This window comes from Corythoichthys intestinalis, chromosome 8, assembly GCF_030265065.1.
Source record: "Corythoichthys intestinalis isolate RoL2023-P3 chromosome 8, ASM3026506v1, whole genome shotgun sequence".
NCBI classification, from domain to species: domain Eukaryota; kingdom Metazoa; phylum Chordata; class Actinopteri; order Syngnathiformes; family Syngnathidae; genus Corythoichthys; species Corythoichthys intestinalis.
The window spans coordinates 17,615,335-17,628,851 of record NC_080402.1 but is presented as its reverse complement, the minus strand read 5'-3'; the positions used below and the strand labels follow the sequence as shown (position 1 = coordinate 17,628,851).

Genomic DNA, 13,517 nt, shown 5'->3' with positions numbered 1-13,517 from the left:
GAGCCAAACAAAGAAAAATTGTTAAAAAAAATATATATATATGTTTAAAAGGGTAAATATACTGTATGAAAAAGAACATTTCAACCACTCCTTGATGTCTGTGATTTCTGCATCGCAGCCCTTGTTATATTACCATGTTTCACCCATAAAATCCACCCCAAAATCCAGCTGTGTCTTGACACTCAGTGACACATACTACATGGAGTTTTTGGATCGAAACAAGGTAAGTACGCGATAATATCTCGTCAAAGCCGTGGTGTCTTTAATTCTGCTCTTTCGTGCTCTCACCTCCAGATAGGGTTTCGCTGTTTAAATTATTATTATTATTATTTTTTTTTTAATGCCCTCCTGTTCAAAAATTTTCTTCCCCCAGAAAATTGAGATTTTAAGGTTTCCAATGATGTATCACACATGCATATTGGACAATTTTGAAAGTTGGCCAAATTGGGGGTCTCAGAGCAGAACTTCCTGTCACCTGAGGGTTTTCCGCCATATACAAATTGAAAAGATTGATAGTGGGGAAAAAAAATGAAATATAACATTAGAAAAAGTATTTTCAAAAATATTGTCAATAAACTAGTTAAATTATTTTTTTGCATGCATGCCACTCAGTTTCCCCTGGAACAGGACACAGAGCAATGTCACACAGCCCACTCCTCCGCCATTTGCGCACTCCTGTCACTTCACACGCCGACTCATCCGAAGAAAACAACGACAAATCTTGCCCATCCTCTTCCTCGAGTTAATGAAACAATGCATTAGCTTGCGCTAAACTTAGTTTTGGATTCATTCTGCACGTTTTAAAGTCGCTCGCTCAATCCAACCAGCCGTTGCTCGTACTTCGCCTCTCTCTCCTTGGTTGGCGCCTCGCTCAACAAAGTATTCAGTTTTCGGATGACGGCCTTCTTTTGTGACCCTCACTGGCTTTTGGGATATGTAGTCTGTTGTGGTGCTTTCGGTTTTAAAAAGGACAAGAAATGATGGAAATATGGACATAAACACATGGTCCATGCAGCATTTTAATGCTTATATATGAGGGCAATAAAACTATAAAAGTAAAATTACATTATGTCCCGTTTTACTTGATCGATTGACTTCAACTAAAAACAGACATGGACGTCAATTTCCGCACTTGCAAATGAGACCAACCAGCGGCACGTGGGTGACGTAATTATAGCGTGACGAGGCTTCAAAGATGATATGCATAAATGTGTCAGCACCGAAGCATTTGGTGTTAAATGGTTAAAGTTGGGATGTCCAGAACTGATCACGTAATCGGAAATTGGGCCGATCAGGCAATGTCTCAGAGGATCGGAATGTCGAAAGTCTGCCTGCCCGACTACGAAAAAAAGAGCAATTAAAAGTCCAGATAACATGGTAAGAAAAATAAATAAAATAATTGTCCAACTGGTGAATTTATTTTGACTGTAATCGTCTCATTGAAGGGAGAAAATGCCAGCTCACCTTCCTGCTTTCCGGAGATGACCTCAGCGTGAGAGCGGGAAAACAGGAAGTCAAAGTCCAGCGGAATGTCGCTCACCAGGTCATCCAAAATGGCCGCTTGCTGGCTGCACGGAAACGAATTCAAAACATTTAGTGCTCTCTGATTATAAAAGGGCTATCTGAGTCCTACAACAATAACTTCTCTCAAGGCCAAATAATCCTCAATTGGTAACTTATTATGGTAGTAAGGCCACGAGTTACCTGTCCGGCAGCAGCCTCATGCCAGCGGTACAGAGAATATAAAGTGGCGTCTCCTTGTGTTTCTTCTGTGGCACGTGAGAGGCAGCGAAGCTAAGCAAAGGATGCAAATAATCACTGGCGCTCTTGGGAGACATCGCTAGCGTGGAGATACCTAAAATTGCAAACATCCAATCTTTCTAGTTATGGCTTTTTTGCAGCTTTGGGTGCATTGAAAAATAAACCAACATCTCCTGACCCGGTTTAATCTTCTTGACGACAGGCTGCCGGTCGAAGTCTCTCATCTGCCGAATGTCGAGTAGCGTGTGTGGGTTTCCGTTGTGGGGGGGCCAGTAGTACACAAAAACACGAGAACCGCTGCTGCCGCAGTCCACCACTACACCGTAATTGAGGCCTGCGTCCCGCACATCTGTGGCCTCCATGGACTCGGCACTGGAGAGGTACCTGGAGACAACCCAACCGACATTACTGGGAACCATCTGATGAAAAACACCTGTAGTCCTGATAACTTGTGTTAAATGTGTTCACTTACATCAAGGACAAAGAGTTGCCTGAACCAAGTGGAAGAGTTTGTTTTTTAGATGAACACTGGCAAATGCCCTTCTCACAACTCTCAGTTTGAAAAAAACATATACAGTACTGTATAAGTCATAGCTGAGAGTAAGTCGCAGGCCCAGCTAAGCTATCAAAAAGATGTTACTTATCATTAGGGAAATATGGTCATAACTGCACCAAGAAAAAAAAAAAAGCAAACTCACGTTTATACATTGAAAAACCTATTGAATATTAAGTTGCTAACCTTTGTAAAAGTTGCATTAGATTAGTGATATTTACTTGAATAACTTTTTGAGAATAAATGTACTTCTAGGAGTAGTTTTACCACACCATACTTTTTACTTTTACTTGAATAGATTTGTGCAGAGGAAACGCTACTCTTACTCCGCTATTTGGAACTACAATAGAGTTGAGTCCTCTTTATCGAACATATTCGATTTTACCTGATTTTTGCTAGAGATGCCTATAGACCCTACCCACCTACGTCACAAAACCACGTGCTCGCTGTATGGTTCCGCCCACTTGTCCGTCATTTTGACTCTGTATTAGCATTGTTTTCAATTGATGGCGGAATTTAAAATGCATTTCATGGAAGACCCGGTGCTTTCTGATGCCGCAAACTCACTGGATCTGTTGCATATAAGGCGTTATGAGGAAAAGCTTCGTTCTATACAGTCGCCAGATCCATATTTGATGCCCAAATCGATGTTTTTCGACCCACTGTCTTCGCCCTGTCTGCCTGACATCTGCTAGCTACCCTGAACTGTACAACTATCTTGTCCACACAAAATCAGCCTATTCTCACGAAAGTTTGAAAAACTTTAAGAGCTTGGAGGCTTATAAATACTTCATTGCTGGTTGGGTGAAACAGGTCCTCGTCCACGAAAATTCGGCAGGAATCTATCTTGTGCTTGGAAAGGTGAGTTACGAAATTTTCAATTCAAAATTTTTTGTTCTTGCTAACATCCACAGTCAAGTCTAATGTATTTCATGTCATTTGTCAATGGAGTTAAGGCTTTTAATGTTTATATGGTTTAGCGATAGCACTCTCACTACATACATACGTGTATGTTGTCGGCGATTAGCCTAGCAATGATCTTAATTGTGGTTATTTGTCAGCCCCGTAGACGAGGCCAGTTTCTTTCACTTGGTACCAGCTAAATATTATTCAAAAAATAACGATGGTGGAAGAAAGGGAAGTCACAAACATCTTGAATTTGAAACTATGTCGTACTACGTCGTATGTTGTCGGCGATTAGCCTCGCAATGATCTTAATTGTGGTTATTTGTCAGCCCCGTAGACGAGGCCAGTTTCTTTCACTTGGTACCAGCTAAATATTATTCAAAAAATAACGATGGTGGAAGAAAGGGAAGTCACAAACATCTTGAATTTGAAACTATGTCGTACTACGTCGTATGTTGTCGGCGATTAGCCTCGCAATGATCTTAATTGTGGTTATTTGTCAGCCCCGTAGACGAGGCCAGTTTCTTTCACTTGGTACCAGCTAAATATTATTCAAAAAATAACGATGGTGGAAGAAAGGGAAGTCACAAACATCTTGAATTTGAAACTATGTTGTACTATGTCGTATGTTGTCGGCGATTAGCCTAGCAATGATCTTAATTGTGGTTGTCAGGCCAAAACCCTCTAAATATATATTAAATGCATCTTACCGGATATAAAATGACTACTACATAGTCTGTGGTGATTTTTTGGTGTCCAGTTTTCACGTCGAATTGCAGCCGTCCATTTCGCTCTCCTCTTTGGATCCCTCGGAATACAGTAAAACTTCAAGTCTCTCCTTCCATCTTCTCTGTTAGTGCAACCAACAGCCACACACGCCTTCACCATTTTGATTATTAATGTTAAGGAGCAGAAAAACACGCCGTAAATAGGAGAAATGTACGTAGCCGTAACAGGTTAACACTATGTTTTGACGGACAAGTGGGCGGTACCATTCAGGAGAGGGGAGTTGTGACGTCACGTGGGTAGGGTCTATAGTGGCACCAGTTTCACCAATGAGACATCGCAACAGTAATCCATAGACTTCACTATCAGTTGACGGGACACGGAGCCGATCCGTAGGGGGCCTACTGTCAAAAACTTAAAATTCAAATATTTTCAAAACCAAACCCACTAGCGACCTAAAACCAAAACAGGCACCTCCCTTAGGCATATATGAGTCTACATGAGCAGCGGCATCAAAAAAATCAAAGTCGTTCCCTAATGAAATCCAAATTAATTCGTTTTCTATACAAGAACTTACCAGTAAGTTAAAATGGCTATAAAATTCTCAAATTTTACGCTAGATGCACAAAATTCACCAAATGCAGAAATAAGATAACCACCTATATTTTCAGGATCAATAGCAATGCTTAACACATCATATAAGTTTATCAACTTCACTTTTTTTTTAAATTTAAGGCAAGCTTTCAACAGCTAATAAATAACTAAATTTTCACATCACAAACTTAATACCGGAGGAAAGCATGCAGAATTATCTTAATTTTACTCAACAAAAGCAAAATTTGAGGTTGAATTCTGATGTTACTATTGCCTCAGCATGTAGGCCCGTCTTGCCGGCTATCTTGCCGACGTCGTTTTTAGATTGAAATGTTACAATTTAAATGTTAAAATAAAACACGTAAAAGGGGATTTTTTTTTTTTTTTTTGTATGAACACAGAAATGTCTAGATTACTACTTTTTTGCCAAAAAACGGACAGTTGGCTGAAAATTACCAGATCATTTGAATGTAAACTTACGCTACTTATGTATGGATACAACATGGCGACAACCGCAAAACAAAGAACTTTTAAAAAAAAAAAAAATGTAAATAAATGCGTACATCCCGCAATTTTGATAGATATGAACATAGAACAGTCTAGATTCTTGGTTAAAAGCAAAAAAAAAAAAAAAAAAAAAAAAAAAACGGGCAGTTATCATTCATTTTATGTAAATATTTTGAGTTAAAATTAATTGAGCTATTGTGTAAATCCAACGTGGTTTACACAACAGAGCTTAAGTTGAAAATTCTTGTAAATAGATGCATACATCCCTGAATTTCTAGAGATATGAACATACAACAGTCTAGATTCTTGGTTAAAAGCAAAAAAAAAAAACAGGCAGTTATCATTCATTTTACGTAAAAAATTTCGGTCTAAAGTTATGCTAAATTTTCACAACGTTTTAAAGTGCATGCATGGGGCTATTTTATATAATAATTACCTTGAATCCTCGACCAAATCACTCTTGAGACACTCCTACCTTCTTGTATGCAGTAAAACTTTAGTCCATTTTCCACCTAAATCTGGCGTTTGAACGCAGCGTGTGTTTGATTATCACAGTGAAAGCCAAATGCTCTGCCTGGGTTGGCCCCTAACGGGAAGGCGTGGTGCAATGTTTGTAAAAGCTCTCTTGCCAACTGATGGTGAAGTCTATAAATAACGAATAATGAAACATGACTTCATTATACCAATATGACGTAACAATAGTCACATGACCACACCCAAGCTTGCAGTTGGTAGTCCTATGATCACGTTGGCCTATTTAATCACGTGGCGTCTTTAAAGCATAGTAAAAAAAATAGCTATTTCACAAAGCGCACTGCCGTCAACATTACTTGAAAGCGTGGATTTCAACTCTTCTCCCGTTCTTTATTAAGCACCAATAGACCACGGAAAAACAGGTATATGATTATTTTAATTTTATGCTAGGAAATGTTTTCTCCACTAGAGGGCACTCATGCTGTTTGGAGGGCTGATGTTTCATCTCTGTAGATTTTTCTAGTCGGGATTTGATGATTTTGTGCATTTTTTTGGTCTGATAGGTTATAGTACAGTATAATAGTAACAGTTCTAGTGCTCCAACGATTAATCGATTAACTCGAGTAATTCGATTAGAAAAAAGCTTTGCATAAAATTTTGTTGTTTCGAGTATTCGTTTAATTTTGTTGTTTCGAGTATTCGTTTAATTAGAGTGGCATTGTAATAGTTTGTTTTGAAAGTGTTTGAATTTAGTTTTATTTATTTGGGTGGATACACTGCCCTCTAGTGGCAACATTGAATTTGACATAACTCATTTAACATGGCTGAATCCAGCTGCTCCCTGTTAAGACCAACATAAGGTAAGTTTTTGTTTGAGCTAATATGTTTTTTAAGCATTCGTAAATTAGTTTATCGGTGTATTTAGCCATTGTTTTGTGGGACTGTGTTTTAACGATTTGTTAAAAGCATTGTTAAAAAAAAAACGTTAATATTTTATAGCACTTAAACTAGCTAAGCTATTCTTAATTTATTTTTAAATTACGCAATTCGATATACTATAGTTTGAAGATACACTCTGGAATTTTATTTTGTATTTACTTTTAATGCTCTTTTGAAAGTGCAATCTTAACAAGACATTTTGGAGTAACGCTACTCTTACCTGTGTAAAATTCTGGGCTACTCTACCCACGTCTGCTGCATGTGACACTTTTGTCCTATCAGCTTAAAATATGTGCCTTTATTTTGCCATTTTTACTGACCTGTGCGGGTTTTTCTCATGCAGACCTTTCTGCTTATCCAGCTGTCTATTCTTATCTGCACATGCTGTATTATTGCCAGCTGTTGTGCAAAGTTCATCAACAGCCAGCTGCTGTTGTACATTTTAAAGAGCCAACTTTAAGAGCCATTAAATTTGTGACTGACACGTCACTACAAGCTGTAGGGTTTGCTGAGGCAGGTATCGGAGGGCCGGCCTTGCTTCGGTGCCCACTCACTTGCTGAAGCGAGTCCCACGAGGTCTTTGGGTGCCCCAAAGAAGCCTCTGGTTGGTGGCCATGAGCAGCAGGACCGAGGTGCCCAGCAGGAGCAGCAGCAGTAGCAGCAGCTTCTGCCTGGGGGCCACACCGCAGTACCAGGACGCCGGCAGGAACCATAACGTGATCCTGGACAAACGAATGACACTTAGTGAAATTAGTGAAAAAAAACTATAGGTTTTGTTACCCGCAAGTATGTGACACCACTGTGATATTGTCAACACCAAAGCTTTTAAGGACATGTGATAAAGGTACATTACCGTGCCATATGTCCACCATACGGGCTTGTTGATACAATCGGTCGTCACCTCATTGTCACTGAGACTCCTGCACACAACTCTGACCTGGGTTACAAAAATTTTAAGACACAGAACGTAAGAATGATCCATGGTTTTATTATAGACTCAATCACACATTTTATGTGATAACGAGTCACAAATGCTGAATTTTCATTTAAGTATAATTAGACTGCATGACGAAAATGTGCCTGAACACAATGTAAACAAGCTTAATTGAGTATCTGCCAATAATAACACCCAAGAATTGTCACTAGCCTTGGCCAAGCACACTTTTGGACTTTTTACTCATTGGAGGAAAAAGTAGTAGCATTGCCAATGGCCTTGGACACTGACACAGATACACTATATGGTTATGGTATACTTATACAGCGCTTTTCTATAGATACAGTGGTATGAAAAAGTATCTGAAACTTTTGTAATTTCTCACATTTCTGCATAAAATCACCATCAAATGTGAGCGGATCTTTGTCAAAATCACACAGATTAAAAAACAGTGCTTTAACTAAAACCACCCAAAAATGTATAGGTTTTCATATTTTAATGAGGTCAGCATGCAAAAAAAATGACAGAAGGGGGAAAAATAAGTAAGTGAACCATCACATTTAATATTTTTTTTCATGAAAATGACGAGACGATAAGAAGCTAAAAATGTATCCTGGGAGACTAAAACAACGAAAACAATGCCAGTTTTTGTCTGACGACACGAGAACGACACGAAAATGCGCCAGTTTCCGTCACATATTCACACTGACACAGATATAGATACAGTGGTATGAAAACGTATCTGAAACTTTTGTAATTTCTCACATTTTTGCATAAAATCACCATCAAATGTGAGGTGATCTTTGTCAAAATCACACAGATTAAAAAACAGTGTCTGCTTTAACTAAAACCACCCAAAAATGTATAGGTTTTCATATTTTAATGAGGACAGCATGCAAAAAAATGACACAAGGGGGAAAAATAAGTAAGTGAACCATCACATTTAATATTTTTTTTCATGACAATGACGAGACGATAAGCTAAAAATGTCTCTTGGGAGACTAAAACGTAACGAAAACAATGTCAGTCTTTGTCTGACGAAACAAAAACAACACGAAAATGCGCCATAGTTTCCGTCACATATTCACGATGCCGTAGCAGTGTCTGATTGTGTGAATTTTGACGTGCTGCTCCCCTCCACCCCTAACTCACCATTGTCCTCTCCTCTCCACGCTTGCTTGTTTTGCACAACACAGTGAGATTTGTTTTCTTATCTTGGCAAGAGAGGAATATGCAATGTTGTTTTAGCCTTTAAAGGTCTGTGCTGAGTGATCATCACACACTAAATGTAACTCCTAGCGTTAGCATCAGGCTAGTGAAAATAATGTTCTGATTTACTGCTTAGAGTAAATTATCACTAGGAAGTTTGTGCTGTTCTTGTGGGCACTACGATATGTGCTCGCCTGTCAATGTTCATTCGAATTGTTGGAAAGCTATACTTATTTTTGGAATAAAACTTTGGAATTTTAGAGACGAAAACATTTTGAGTAAACGGCGACTAAAACTAGACAAAAGTAGTTTTAGAGTTTTTGTCAACAAAAACAAGACAAAGACACACACATTTTAAAATGACTAAAATATGATTAAGACTAATAAGTATTTTTGTCCAAAAAACTTAGACTAATATGAAAATTAAAAGGGCCGCCAAAAACAACACTGGTTTATAGGTATAATTTTTTTGTGGGAATATGTGTTTGAACCGTTTGTTAAGAGCATTGCAAAATAAAATTAAAAAACGTTAGCATTTCATAGCATTTAGGCTAGCGGACTTTTATTATGCAACTTAGCCAATTGTTCTTTGGTTGTACTTAGATCCTCATTTATTTAGTTTTTTTTTTTATACCGTTTAAGGCTCAGTTTAAGTATATATTTTTTTCATGTTCCTTATCTGATTACTCGATTACTCGAACAAGCCAGTTCATCAATTAATCGACTACTAAAATAGTCGATTGCTGCAACCCTACTACTAATACACTTTAAATTAATAATAATACTGTATACCTTTTTGACTCAAGTTTGTGTTTATTTCGTCAAACAAGTCAGGAATTAATGCAATAATCTTAAAAGTAAAACAGAAAATGTGCTACTTTAGATGTTCTGCAGATTGAACATTGCACTTTGAAGTCCATACTTAATAGTTTCCTACGTCTGCCTGGATCCTATCACTGATTGTGGTTGGATTTAAATAGTCAGGGTCATAGTCCTGTTTTTGTTTTGATTCCACATAAAAAAAAGTATAGAAATCCTAGATGTTTCCTCATGTTTTTGAGAAATTACAGATGCACCTGGACATAAACTATGAACTGAACTAGTTCATTTCAAAATTTGCGAAATGAACTTTGACTTTCCCATCATTGTTAGTTAGTGACAGACGTTAATCAGTATTTAATTAGTCAGAGTAATCACGTAATTATTTCCAACTTTCCCTTACGCTATTATTGAAACAAAAGTTAATTTCGACATAGTCATATTACATTCTCCGGGCCACTAAGGGAATGATTAAATTCCATATTAATGATTTAACCAATGGACTCGACAGCAGCTCCTTGATTGTTCAACACGGTATAAAAATCATAATAACAATATATCTTCACAGTTGACATTATTGACGTATCTTTTCTATTTTGGATTGATAAAACATGCATAATACGATGCTCTAGCTGCGCTATCCGTCCTTTAATTCTCAAACCAATCCATATGTTATGTTGTGTTACGATATATAAACTTACCGTAAGTAGATCCCCGGCCGTGATGATATAATTCTCTCTTGTTCCGTCTAAAGAAATATTGATCTCAAAATGTATTAATAGATTATAATCGTATAATAACCGTTTGAAACGAAGGAGACGAATCTCCAAGCGTGCTACTTCCGGTCGGCACAAAGTATTACGTCACGCAGTACGTGGCCACGTTTGAGCGCTGCATTCAAGTGCCGTAGGAAAACTTTACTGTCTAAAATCCACGTTTTATCGAGACGCAACTCTCCATTTTATCTTGTATGTTTGATATTTTTAATCAAGAATTAATCATTTCACCCTCTTGATGTGAAATAACAATTATCTACAGCACTTTGCTTTTACGTCCACCCAAAATGACACCTCACTACACAGTAATTTTCTGTCATTACATCTACTCACCTGCTAGCTATTTCTGGGTTCCCAATTAGCTAATTAACCAAACTAACCAGCAGCCATCTTAAAGCAGAAGAGACTGTTTTGTAGCTATCCTAAGGCAAGTGATTTCCTCTTAATTTGGCGAAATTTTGACGGATTTTAAGAGGATTTGGTTCATAACAAACCGTATTATTGTGGCTATCATTCAGGTTGGACTTACTGTATATATTGTCGAGGATCGTTAATTTACTGCATTTCTGACGTATATGAAAAATCTAACTGTTTGAAAATTGGTCAAAAAATTTTCCCCCATCGAAATAATGAAATCGCTGATATGGGAATACTTCGGCTACAGAAAAGTAACAGACGGCTTTAGAGGAGGGCCAACATGTTTGCGAAGGGTGGCTGCCGAGGAGGCAATACCTCCAATATGATTTCGCATTTATACAAAATTAAAGTTCAGTAAACACTGTCTTGAATGTTTCCCACCAGCTACAAGATTTAACTCCAGCGTGTTTAGTGTGTCTAGCTGTTGTAAAACGTGGTGTTTTTTTCTCTCTGGCAACTGTGTTTAGAGTGTGTATAATGTAAAAATGATACGAGTCATACACATGTGCTTTTCATGGAAAATAATTCAATTTTTTTTTGTTCTGATGGTAATAATGTTGAGCTTTGGCTGTGGGTTTAGGCTCATCTAAATGATTGCATTAATTTTACTTAGAAAGTTTTTTATTTTTTTTATTTTTTATTTTAACTTAACATTATAATTATGTTCCAATATGTAAACCAAAGTGCAATCACATTCGTAAATGAATGGCTTCTGATTTTTGAAATGTAAATAAACCAATCTATTGTGATAAAACAACAAAATTGCAATAACTGCATTAACCATCAAAGTGAGGTCTAACTGTAACTGTAGTCTTGAAACAAATCTGAATAAGGAAAAACATTGCAATAAAATAATGCAAACTGGTTAAACTTGAGAGTAGCTGAGATCTGTCATGACAGAACATTACTCCTCATTCGCTTAATTGATATCTGGCGCCATCTAGCGTCGTGAATGGGTATAATGTCTAGACCCCGAATATAAGATGAGTCCCACTTTTTCAGTCTTATTTCAATGCAAAAAACACCGTCTTATTTTCGGGCCAATACGGTATGTTGATATGAAAAATAAAAATCATGTTAAATGGAAAAAAAAGTTTTTTTTTTATTTTTTTTTTAGTTTTTTTTTCACCAAGGTAGCTTCAAGTAACACATTGTAGAGCTGTAATCAGGCCCGGAGTGACTAATCGGGAGCTTCTGGACGATTCCCGATGGGCCGGCCGGCCAGATGGGCCGGTCCAGGTTTTATTTAAAAAAAAAAAAAAATTACACTGTTATAATTTTTGGTTTGGTATTTATTTACGACAGTGTCATTGAGTATAACTTACATTCTGTTACCGCTGTCCCAGTGGGCCGTCTTAAAAAATAAAAAATAAAAATATATACAGTATATATATATATTTTTTCCAGACGCATCCTCACGTGTGCGGACGAAAAATACAGCATGCAGCTCCGCCCCCTAATTGTAGTCTGTATTGAGCCAAATTAGCTGCTATCTCGGTGCTCGGATGGATAAAAAGAGCAAGGGTGGTGCTGAAAAAATAAGAATTAAAAAGAGAAAAGCACTCGTGAAAGAATCGGCAAAATGCGCAAAAATAGCTAATTATTTTTCATGCAACGACCTCGCTGCCTCAAACTACAGAGGATTACAACGAAAGTGGTAAGGCCAGATGGCGAATAAAATGCAACTTGCACCGTGTGATACAACAATATGTAATTGTGGAAACTTTGGCTTCTTGTAGCACCTCACAAGGGATATGTAGCAGCAAGCATTAGCCATAATGAACACACCACAGGTGCAGAGCTGAAAGGCAGGCTTGCCATGTTGTTCAGTGAGTGAAAATTAGAATTAATATAATCAACTACGTGGCATTTTTAAAGTGCCATAAAGCTGACTTGAATTGATCAGAATGCATTGTTGTTATGTTCAAAATTTACTATTTCTTTAATATGTGATTTAATGTCAGTGGCAGACATAGGGGGAAGTGGTGAGGATGGGATTGCTGCCATTGATGCTGTCAGTGTTGAAAAAACAGGTGAGGCGTTGTAATAGTGTGAACAAGCAAGCTTCAATTCTAATATGGTCACATTTTATGCCCAAATGATAATAGTGGCTCATTTATTTATCAAAAGTTAGATTGCAATCAAACTACACATTTGAAAGTGATAGATAAATGTTAGATGCAATTGACCTGCATAGTTTACATATGCATACACATTTATATTACATATTATACATATTTTATATACACAGAATTACAGTACACGGCTTTAGAGAACACTGAACTTAACACGTGTTTGCATAATGACATTATTTTAAATGAGTGGGCCGGTCTGAGGCATGAAATTCCAGGGCCGAAAATGAGTCCCACTCCGGCCCTGGCAGTAATTGCAATACCGTGAAACCGTGATATTTTGGCATAAGTTTATCAGACCTTAAGAAAATCATACCGGCACATTCCTACTATAATGTTATGCTTATCGAGTGGCACTGACAGAAAATGGCCAAAAGAGATAACCGCCGTCCCAGTTGGTGCTTAGCGCGCATTACGCATCTAGCTCGTGTATGTGGTATCCATGTAAAAAGCCGCCCCAAATCCATGTTCGATAGGGAAAACTTAAGTGACGTAATTTAAATGTTCACTGCAATAAATCGCATATTGTACAACCTTACTCTCACTGCAAAAACAAAAACAGACAGGTGGCAACAAATTATCTACTGTGGTTGTTGCATAATACATTTTACATCTATTCGAGGTGTGTTTGCACGTGCCCGCCTTTCCTGGAGAAACTAGCCTATAAAACGGCGCATAGGTGATTTAACATTGAATTGTCCAATCACATGCTAGATTCGTATGACGTTTGCACCACTAACTCCTGCCCAGTGTTAGCTAACGTTTCCTGG

The 13,517-nt window shown here is 37.7% G+C and overlaps 1 protein-coding gene across 2 annotated transcripts in view; it reads right to left on the bottom strand.

Moving 5' to 3' along the window:
- LOC130920074 (ectonucleoside triphosphate diphosphohydrolase 4-like) overlaps window positions 1-10,291 on the bottom strand; it is a 28,771-nt gene extending 18,480 nt beyond the window's left edge. The window contains exons 1-6 of one of the 2 annotated variants that reach the window (XM_057842934.1): window positions 10,124-10,291; window positions 7,314-7,397; window positions 7,015-7,182; window positions 1,940-2,145; window positions 1,705-1,855; window positions 1,465-1,568 (exon numbers count right to left, since the gene is read on the bottom strand). In XM_057842934.1, the coding sequence (XP_057698917.1) occupies window positions 1,465-1,568; window positions 1,705-1,855; window positions 1,940-2,145; window positions 7,015-7,182; window positions 7,314-7,321 (637 nt within the window). In that variant the 5' untranslated portion in view covers window positions 7,322-7,397; window positions 10,124-10,291. Of the gene's footprint in view, window positions 1-1,464; window positions 1,569-1,704; window positions 1,856-1,939; window positions 2,146-3,930; window positions 4,100-4,212; window positions 5,035-7,014; window positions 7,183-7,313; window positions 7,398-10,123 lie in introns of those variants that run through there. The other variant, XM_057842935.1, reaches the window with a different exon arrangement.
- Between the last annotated feature and the right edge of the window lie 3,226 nt (window positions 10,292-13,517).